Source organism: Labeo rohita, chromosome 22 (genome assembly GCF_022985175.1).
Source record: "Labeo rohita strain BAU-BD-2019 chromosome 22, IGBB_LRoh.1.0, whole genome shotgun sequence".
Taxonomy (NCBI): Eukaryota; Metazoa; Chordata; class Actinopteri; order Cypriniformes; family Cyprinidae; genus Labeo; species Labeo rohita.
In genome coordinates this window covers 10253399-10264485 of record NC_066890.1, presented here as the reverse complement: position 1 = coordinate 10264485, position 11087 = coordinate 10253399, and the positions used below count along the sequence as shown (strand labels likewise).

The following is an 11087-nucleotide window of genomic DNA, read 5'->3' as shown; positions in this document are numbered from 1 at the left end:
CTATGATTAGCTCACCTCACCTCTTATCTCACAAGTTTTTGGGTTTGAGACGTTTGTTCATCATGTGACAGCCCCATAAGACTCTCAAAACCTAAAGACTCGAAACAGGTGAACTAATTCCAGTACAGAACCTAATAGGATGTTGCACAAGCGCTACTGAACAAATCACTCCCTGAGAAGACTTGTTCTTCCCGAGTCACATTAAAGATTCGTTCAAAATGAAAGAATTGTTCAAGAACGACCCATCACTAATTTGTAGCATCGTAGACGCGCATCCCAGAGCCTGTGCTACACAAGCTTTTTTGCTTAAAGTATACAAATTTTTATTTTTCAAAAAAAAAAAATGGCCGATCATTTCGCTAGATAAGACCCTTCTTCCTCGGCTGGGATCGTTTAGCTTTGAAGCTGCGTTTAAACTACATTTTGGAAGTTCAAAATCGGGGCACTAATGAAGTCCCTTATATGGAGAAAAATCCTGAAATGTTTTCCTCAAAAACCATAATTTCTTTACGACGTAAGACAGAAAGACATGAACATCTTGGATGACAAGGGGGTGAGTAAATTACTTGTAAATTTTTATTCTGAAAGTGGACTTCTCCTTTAATGTCAATAAAATGTGTTGTGGTATTGCCATCAAATGAAAACCAATAACATATTTTCTTTACACCTAACTGTATACAAGTGTACACATCTTAAACACTTCTTTTTCAAGATTTTACGTAATTTAAATTTTAAAAATAGAGCCATATATTTCTTAGTTTGTGGAGAGTTTCTCCAAATGACATTTTACCACTTGAAATCTTGCCTTTTAATGGAAAATTAATCAAAATATATTCTAAAATTAGTAGACCTAATGACTGCAGTTCTATGACATAATTTCCTGTGCTGTTTTGTTTCTCTTCTTTGAATCTATTATTCCTAAAATAGTTAGCATTAGTATGTTGACTTGAATATGAGTATTATTAGTGATGGTTGTGTCATTTAACTTATAATTTAAAGGTGCTACTGCCACAATTTACAACGTCGCTCTCGTGTGTTAGTCTGTAGCCACAGATACATTGTTTCTCAACTTCTCTGTGACTACTAGAGGCTGCAAAGATGTTGTCATAGTGCTGCGCCTGCACACAGGAAGGAAAGAGATGCTTCCTACCATGTGTTTTCAACTAGTCATGCTGCAGAGTAAAGGCTAGAATTACCATCAGCTCACGTTTGTTCATTGTTTGTGGATAGGACAGGAACATGTCATGCAGCCGGTCTTAAACATCCGTTTTGTGACCTCTTCAACATCCTGTACTTCCTACTCCACTGCACCAAAATGATATTGTTGTCATCAATGAGCAAAGTTTGAGGAAGTAGAATAAAACCTTACAACGAGAGCAATAAAGACGAGAGCAGCATGCTGCTATTCATATACTGTATGCTGCTGATGTGGCAGTCTTTGGACCACATTGTCTTGGTGAATAATTCACTGATGGGACAATTTAACTCGAGGTACTACAGTATGCTGTGCTGTAATCCAGTAGAAGCCTCAGTCTTGCTGCATGTATATGTTGCATTTCTGTTTGCATCCAAAAACATTGGTATTTATAGCATTTTGCATCTTTTATTGAAAGGCACATTAGAAAAAGAGGATGAAAATTAGAAATATAATTAGGAAATCTTCGAACTTATTTTCTATGTTGCCTGTTTGGCTGCCATGTTTGTTACTGTTCTGTAGCCACTGTGTACAACTTTTAAGTACTGAAATATAAACAGATTTCCCACTGTTGTGGTCATACACAAACTTTTTAAAAGACCACACACACTGTCTCTATCCACAGGCCAGAAAACCCTGCAGCACAGCGGAGATGTCCTTGAGACCCAAGTGATAGTCAACCCATCTCATGATTTGGTTTGTTCAGAGGTGAGTGTCAAAGTGCTTTGTGTAGTTTACAATACACTAATATCACTACACATGCACTTAGAATAACTTGGCTGTAGCTTGAATTTAAGTATGGTCGGCAATACAAATTTAAGCAACATTGATCTTTTTATTAGGCTATTAAGTTTCTCAAATAAGACATCATTAAGGTGCTGTCACATTAGCAAAATTTCAGCTTGCATTATTCTAGATGATGTTTTAAACTTTGTATTGCTAAATCAAAGTCAGATTAACATTTGTTTTTATAATGTAAATTATATATTTTGATTCCCTAATGTTTGAACTGTTAAATATTGGTTTTGCTGTACTATTACACGCATGCGCCCTCAGTTCCTTCACTGTTCTCTGTCCACTGCAGTTCTTCTCTAATAAATGTATGAGAGCTATTTGACTGGTATTTACTCAGCGTTAGACAGTGTAAATAAAGAGAAATGTTGACACATTCCTTGAAGTACCTTGTTCGGTTATATTTGCTCTTGGTATTTATTTACTATCCAGAGCAGCTGCCAAGTGTCCTCTTTTAATCCCTCTTAAAATTTTGTTGTAGTTATGGTCTCGATTTGAGGGGACATTTTAATACTACTCTTTATTTTCATAGGTTCGTCGGCTCATTTCTGATACGTCTCTTCACAAGCTGCTAATTCTTGCTGGACAATGTGTTGAAGAGACCGGAGAACTTGTGTTACAAAAAGGATCTTTTTCACTAAATGACTTTATCCAGATATTTACAGATGAAGAGGTCAGTCAACCATTTGTCAAAGAAGATGGTTATTTTGTAATTTTACTCTTTTAATATTCAATAACAATTAAGATATTAATTAACTGCAATTCATATTATTATACTGTTTTCTAACAGAAAGTTTTTTCCTCAAAACAGATTGGAGATCTTCTGAGCTCTGCAGACCCTACTCAGAAAGCCAGCCTAACTTTGAGCTGTCCTGAATCTGGGATGTGGAAAAATTCTCAGTTAGAGAAGCATAATTTGCAAGATTATATAGAAATTAAAACCAACCCTCCCTTCTTGCTTCCAGTGATGGAGGGCCTTCAAGAGTTCACAGAGTATCTGTCAGAGTCTCTTGAACCTCAGTCGTCTTTTGATTTGCTTGAGCCACCCAGTACAGTTGGCTTCCTAAAACTGTCCCGTCCTTGCTGCTATGTATTTCCTGGAGGAAGAGGCGATTCTGCTTTCTTTGCTGTAAATGGTTTCAACGTCTTAGTCAATGGGGGGTCTGATTCTCGATCCTGTTTTTGGAAACTGGTGAGACATCTAGACCGAGTTGACTCAGTATTGCTCACCCATGTTGGTGTGGATAATCTACCTGGTATAAACAGCCTACTTAACAGAAAAGTGGCTGAACAAGAAGAAGAGGAGTCCGCTGGATTGCAGAGCAATGAAGACTGGCAGAGGAATTTAATATCTCCAGAAATAGGGGTTGTATTTTTCAATGCTTCAGAAAGACTCAAAACATTACAAAGTGACTCCAGGGTCCTTCGAAGTTGTGATCAGGGTTCCCTAACATTACAGCATTTAGAAAGGTTGTCAATTTTTCCAGAACAGCTCAGTCGCTCGGCTGGGCCAACTGTCGAGCCGGTAACTCTTTTCCAGAAGATGGGTGTAGGTCGACTAGATCTTTATGTACTCAATCCGGTCAAAGGTAGCAAAGAACTAGAGGCTTTCTTGCAAACTTGGCCTGGCAGCACTCCGAATATAAAAACCTCAGAAATTCCTCTAGAGTGTATGGTGTCCATATGTGCACTGTTGGTATGGCATCCAGCTAATCCTCAAGAAAAGATCATTCGTGTTCTGTTTCCTGGGTGCACTCCAGAATCCAAGATCTTTGAAGCTTTAGAGAGACTAAAGCATCTAGAGTTTCTCAAACACCCAGTAGTTAGTTTGAAGGACCTTGAGGCATCAAAATTGGACAAACAGCCAAAGCATGCTGGGAGCAAGGAAAGCCTTAAGAGTATTTCCAAAGAATCTCGACCTGGTAGCGCCTCACTCAAAGACAAGGTAACCAAAGTAGATTTGAAAAAGCTAGACACTAAAACAAAGACTAAACCCACTAATGACACTGTTCCAAAAGAAGGGAAAGAGGGTGAGGAAAAAGCAAAGCCAAAAGATGATGTGAAACAAAGAACTTCTAAGCCTGAAAAGCAAGTGCCTAAAAAAGAACCTGCTAAAGATGAGAAAAAGGAAGTTAGGAAGAAAGAGGAAAGGCCACCAACGAGTACTGCAAAGAAAGATGAGAATGTAGAGAAAAAGAAAGAACCTGTGAAAAAAGATCTTGGTGCAAAGCCCAAGAAAGATATTAAACCTGATTTGAAAAAGGAGATTAAGAAAGAGGTCAAACCAGAAGACAAAAAACCCACCAAAACTCTTGGTAAGGATATTAAGAAAGCCACTGGGAATTTGCCAGAGTCTAGAAAGCCAATTGGCAAGAATGGCTCACTAAAGAAAGACTCGATTGTCCATAAAAAGGATTCTTTGGCCAAAGGGAAGCCAAAGTCTGACAAAAAGGAGCCTGACAATCTGAAACCCTCAAGTGCTGGCCAGTCAAAGACATCAACACCTGAGGACATTACTGCCCAATTGGAAAAGTTGGGGATGAGGAATGAACATGGGCCATTGGAGGATGTTGAAGGCAATCGTGTGAGCTCAAGAACTGAATGTACCTCTGAGAACAATGACATGCAAGTGAATGGCTCGACACCAGGTACTGATGAAAGTCCTGAGAAGTTCCGGAGTATGGATGGGGCCCCTGGCTCGAACAGTGCTATTGGACTTCCCTCCCCGCTTGTAAAGACTCCAAAGAGTGAGAAAAGTGTTAATTTTGATATCACACCAACAGAGCTTGATGGATGCCTCAAAGATGATGTCTGTACAAGCTCAGATGAAAAAACCCTTGAATTAGTTTCCCCCACAGACTCTGGGAAGAACAGTTCAGGGCATTACCCACAATCCCCTGACATTTCTTCTCAGGTCTCTGGTGAGGATTGCAAGATAGGTCTCAGGAACTCTGGACTCGGTTTTGAAGACGTTCAGCAAGTCTGCAAGAACTCGATGGCAGGTTGTTCAAGAAGCAATATAGAAAACAGCTCCATATCATCACAAGATAGACAATCAAGCTTTCTGTCCTCAACTTCTCTTAAAGATACTCTACCTGATGCCTCTCCCAGCATCACATCCTTTCCTGCAGAGGTTGGCTCCCCACACTCAACTGAAGTAGATGATTCTTTATCAGTTTCCTTCGAACAAGTGCCTGTTTGTCATTCACAGGAAGAGAGCTTGGCATACACTAATGGACATTTAGCACACCGTGACCCCAAAACAGATATGTCTTTACCTTTAAGAACATCTCATAATAGTCACCACGCATATGATGAATCAGAGAATCACCTCTTTGGACCACAGATTGACATCCTTCCACATGATGTTGATCTATGCCTGGTTTCACCTTGTGAGTTTAAGCATCACAAATCTCCAGAGAACCAACAGGGACTCTCCTCGGAGGTTGCTGCTCCAAGTCCTGATGTCTCTCTGGATCCAGATGGACTGCCCAACCAGAGCAGTAGTAGCGATCATCAGTCTCTGGAAGGTCAGGAGACGACGTCCTCTGTCAGCGTCTCTCTCATCTCGGTTTCTGATTCTGATGTGCCACCAGCCACTGAAGAGTGTCCATCCATTACTGAGGAATTGGACTCTGATGAGGATCCTAGTGACATCTTTCCACCACACCATCCTCACGACCATCCTAGCAGTCATTCGGTACACCACAATTCCCAGCATGTCTCTGAAGACCCTCCACCTGCCCCAATGAAGGATTTACCACCACTGCCACCCCAGCCTGGTGCCTGCATGGCTGACCCAGAGGCTGATGGTCAGGGTAAATCAACCAAGAATGTAACATCAAAGACCAAAAAAACAGCACCTGTGTCCACAAAGACTGTATCTGCAAACACCGTAACACAAAGTGGGAAGACAAAGACTGGTACTCTGTCTGCCAGTGGAACTATTCGGGCAATGTCCAGTCTGGACACCAGACCTGCATCCCGCAATGCTGTCAGCGGATCTAGACCAGTGCCTTCAAAGTCCTCATCCAGTAAGTGCTTATTGTTTGTTTTAGAAATATATGAATTGTGCATATGTTGGGGATCGGTCAGGATATTCGCCAGGTCACTTAAAGACGCTTTTTTTTAGTGAAGATAAATCAAAGTGCATGAATTTAAATGCACAATATCTCTGAGGGGATTTTACCATGCTAATTGTAAACTTTGGATTCTGTAATAGGTTGCGTCTCTAAAGCAGGGGTCTCCAAACTCAGTCCTGGAGGGTTTAGCGCCAACCCTAATTAAACACACCTGAATCAGCTAATCAAGGTCTTACTAGGCATGCTAGAAACTTCCAAGCAGGTGTGTTGAGGACCAAGTTTGGATACCCCTGCTCTAAAGCTATGTTCACACTGTCAGTCCAAATCCAATTATGTGTGTATCCACTTGGATTCTGATATGTTGACTGTCCTCACCGTGAATCGTAGTTGTTCAGATTAGTCTCATGGCACTCTTTCATTTAACAGAATATCTGCATTGGTTTCAATAGCAATGATGGTGCATTGGTTCACCTACACTAAAAAAAGCAACAGGGTTTGCAATACATGTGCTGTCTTACAATATGACAAAATGTTTTGATTGTGCTGGATTATCATGTTTTGAGGCAGCAGAAAAAAACATAGGAAGCTGGAATGCGCAGCTTTATTCAAATAGGTGTATAGACCAGCTGTATTTGTATTTTTTCAGTCAACCTGCACATTCTGAAGCAGCACAACCTTGTTTCTTGCAGAGATTCTTCTTGTTTTCTACAAACAACGCATGATGTGTTTACATTTTACGTCGCATAAGAAAGTGACATGCAAAATCAATGCAAAATCTGATCAGAGCAGTCAGACTAAAACAGGTTTCCAGAAATTAGATTTCAATAGATTTTAAACCACATTATGAATTTAACAGATTTGTAAAAATCGCATTTCATGTGATGTTTTTGCCGTTCACACTTGCTAAATGTGATCGGATTCCAATCAGATATGCACCAAAATTGGATTTGGGCTGACAGTCTGAACAAGGCCCTTAAATTCAGGCCTGGTTGCGTTATCACTGCAACCATTAGTTGCTACAATTTAGGTAAGACATAAACTGCCATCAGGACAATCAATCTGGGTTGTTTCTCTCAAAAGCATCATAAACCTATGTTGACTGTGGTTCTACCTTAGGCTTACGATGCTTTTGGAAACCCAACCCTGGTCAGTGCAAACTAGTGACCTGAACTCTGGAAATATATTGTCCATTTTTTCGTTTATTGGTGTTCTATTAATACAAATTTTAAAACTTCAATCACACCAAGCAGCATTACATTTTATGAAATGTTAAAAAACAAAACAAAACATAAGGCCCAAGCTTTCTGTTTGTATTGGAATGAAAGGATGAATATGAAGGATAAAGGGAAAGAGATCAGTAAATGTGCTTTGAAGTCCAAATGTGCATAATGTTATTGCTGCTCTTTGCAGGTTCTGCCAGTGCAAATTCAAGTTCAGTACCCATCTGTTTGGACTTGGCATATTTGCCCTCTGGCTCAGCAGCTTCCACTGTCGATGTGGAGTTTTTCCGGCGCCTCCGTTCGTCCTGCTATATAATTAGTGGAGATGAGCCTCACAAGGAAACAGTCATGAGATCTATTCTCGACTCTCTTTTAGAGGGCAAAGCATCCTGGCCAGATGTGCAGGTAAGTAGATTTATATATGGTTTTATTTTATATATCACCTTCCCCAAACACATGGTGCTTTCCAGCAGTAAAACAAAACAACAGTATGTGCCTAACGCAAAACCTTCTGAGTAATCTCTAGCATTATTTGTCCAGTTTTAAAGGAGTAGTTTACTCACCCTCATCAAGTCAGGTCTCTGCACAGGTTGATAGTCACACAAAAAGCACATGTACGAAATCGGTATACACATGCAACACACCAGTGCCTATAAAAAAGTATCTTGGAGCAAAATCCGAAACCCAGCAGGAAGTCAGTTATTTTTAGGGTTCTCAGCAAATGTTGTCATTTTTGCCATTTCCAGGTTTTGTATTTTAACAAACTCTTTCCAGAGATTTAGTCATATCAACACCAAATTTGGTCAGCGTAATCTAAAGACCTTTGTGATGTTAAATTGTGAAGATCTTGAGTTTTTGTTAGAGGGCGTGTCTGTGGCGGCCTAACAAATTTCGATGTTTCGCCATGAAACAGGAAGTTGTTATAATTCAGGCATACAATGTCTGATCTGCCCCAAACTTCACATGTTTCATAAGACTCCTGACCTGAAGACATCTACATGCCCATATTTAGTTATAGTCACAGCGCTACCTGCTGGCAACAGGAAGTGACATGTTTTACGGTGTAACAAACTCCTCCTAGAGATTTAATTACATCAACATTATATTTGGTCAGTCTAATCTTAAGGCCTTAGCAATGTTAAATTGCAGAGATCTTAAGTTTTCGTTAAAGGGCCTGTCTGCGGTGGCCTGATAAAGTTTGATGTTACGCCATGGAAAAAGATGCTACTCTGATATGTAACTCAGCTATACAATGTCCAATCTGCCCAAAACTTCACATTCGATAACGAGTCCTGGCCTGAACACATCTAGAGGCCAATATTCTGTTATAATCATAGCGCCACCTGCTGCCAACAGGAAATGACTTGTTTTACACTAACTTAAACATGCAATGTCCAATCTGCGCCAAACTTCACATGTTTGGTAAGAGTCCTGACCTGAACGCATCTAAAGGCCAATATTCAGTTGTAATCATAGCGCCACCTGTTGGCAGCAGGATATGTCATGTCTTACACTAACTCAAACATACCATGTTCAATCTGCACCAAACTTTATATGTCCGATAAAAGTCCTGGCCTGAACACATCTACATGCCAATATTCAGTTATAGGCATAGCGCCACCAGCTGACAGCAGGAAGATTGGCACATATAAATGACTTTGACATATTCCTCCTATATTTACCACTTTAAATGCATATTGCTCACCGTTTGGTGTTTCCTAAAAGCGGTGAGCCCAGGTGTGAGGGCCCTTTCAACGCTACTTACAGCTTTAATTATTCTTCTTTATATTCTTCTTCTCCAAAATGAATTGCATTTTTGAGGGCCTAAACATGCTCAAACTCTCAACTTTGCACACGCCCCAGAAGTGGTGAAAATTTACATCTGATATGGGTTTTAGAAGTGGCTGTGGTGTAATGGCTTGATAGCACTTTTAATGAAGAGCCTCTCGAGCTACTTTTCATGTACATGTATAAAAATTGGTAGGCGCTTGTAACACACCAATACTTACAAAAAAGTCTCCTGGAGCAAAATCTAAATCCCAACAGGAAGTCAGTTATTTTGAATTTTTTAATGGCAAAGTAATTTTTGCCATTTCCAGTTTCAGTAAGTAAAAGTTGTTTGTTTTTCCATTCACCCACAGGTGACTTTGATCCCCACCTATGATTCGCTGACTATGCACAGCTGGTACCAGGAGACCCACGAACGCCAGAGAGATCTAGCAATCACGGTACTTGGGAGCAACAGCACCGTAGCCATGCAGGACGAGACCTTCCCAGCATGCAAAGTGGAGTTTTAAAGACACCTGAAGAATCACACCCCTGCCTGTCACTAGAGCACTTCTGTTCACTCTCAAAATGTTGTCTCTCATTTTCTCAAGTTTTTTTCTTGAGCAGCAGGATGAAGCATTTCAGTTCCATTTATCAGGAATTACTCTCTTTATCTGTAATGTTAACATCTACACTTGCTGCTTATTAAAATATTATGGATTCTGTGTGAACAGGGTAGACAATATTGCCATTTCTTTTTATGGCTATTTTTAGCGGTTTTTTCAATTGTCTGTGTTTTATTCATTGCATCTTGTTGATTATCTAGCATGTTGGTAATGTTTCATCTGAACAGTTTACCATTTTCATGGTCCTACAAATACATTTTGCACAGTTTTGATTCCCCTCATAAAACTATGGCAGAAAAGAGTTAGATATCCGAGTTAACACTTGATTTGTTTGTATTCCAGCATTTCACTGTACATATCCTGCACTAAATGATGCACAGTGTTCAGTGTTTTTCTTTTTCTTTTTTGATCTATCAGAAGGATCTTTAGCAAGTTTTCTTTAAGGGAGAAAATGAGGGCAATATTATGTTGTGTTTACCAAAGCTGAACCACCTTTGTCAGTACATGAACAGACACCGAGCTATACAGCTACATAAACACTTCACTAGTACAGTATTTGTACCAAATAGATTTTCAGATTAAAACATTCAGTGGAAACTGTGGTTTCCTTTAAAATTATTTTAGTGCATCAAACGACATGTGTGAACACTATGTAGCAAGTATTTTTGTGAAGCATATATGAAAATATATGTAGTGAAAGCCAAGAAACATTTTAATTTTGCATTTATTAAGAGTGGAGAATATTATAGTCTTTGCTTTTTTTTTTTTTTTTTTTTTTTTTTGTCCCACTTGGCTTCTTTTGGTAGAGATGACTTATATGTATACAAAGCTGAATGCCTTATTACTCTTGCCATCATCAACAAACACTAAAGCAGCATGTTATTCATGACACATAATTTGAGTTATGAATACATTTGCTGATCACCTTGCCTTTCTGATTTTTATTGAATGTCACATAGACAAGCTCAACCAATGTGTACATTGTCACAGCAATGGCTGCTATACTTTTTAGAGAAATAAAATGTTTAATTGTAGTATGGTGAAAACATTTCCATAAAAACATCTTATTTGTTCGGACCTTGTTTTTCAAAATTGCACTTTTATTTTTTTTTCTGAGCCGATAAAACTATTTTTCTGAGGTACAAGTATTTTTTAAGAATTGTTTTTATTTTAAATGCTTTTTTTTTTTTTTTTTTTTTTTTTTTTTTTTTTGCATTTTCCTTACAAGGAAAAAAACAGCCAAAAAAAAAAAAGAAAACAAAAAACATAGTAAGTGTGTTAAATGTCACTAACAGGCTTAAATGTTTCAGTACTGAATTCCACAATGTAAGACTATTTTTAAATGTTTAATAAAACTGATAAATTAAGAATGGAAGTGGGTTTTTTTGTCTTTCAGCAATGGAAA

At 38.9% G+C, this 11087-nt stretch overlaps 1 protein-coding gene across 1 annotated transcript in view; it reads left to right on the top strand.

The window, feature by feature from the left end:
* The window catches only part of map1sa (microtubule-associated protein 1Sa), a 23013-nt gene extending 12116 nt beyond the window's left edge, over positions 1–10897 (top strand). Inside the window, exons 3-7 of the mRNA XM_051094365.1 lie at positions 1821–1903; positions 2520–2660; positions 2799–6021; positions 7480–7694; positions 9431–10897. Of these exons, the coding sequence (XP_050950322.1) occupies positions 1821–1903; positions 2520–2660; positions 2799–6021; positions 7480–7694; positions 9431–9586 (3818 nt within the window). The 3' untranslated portion in view covers positions 9587–10897. The remainder of the gene's footprint in view (positions 1–1820; positions 1904–2519; positions 2661–2798; positions 6022–7479; positions 7695–9430) is intronic.
* Positions 10898–11087: the final 190 nt, after the last annotated feature.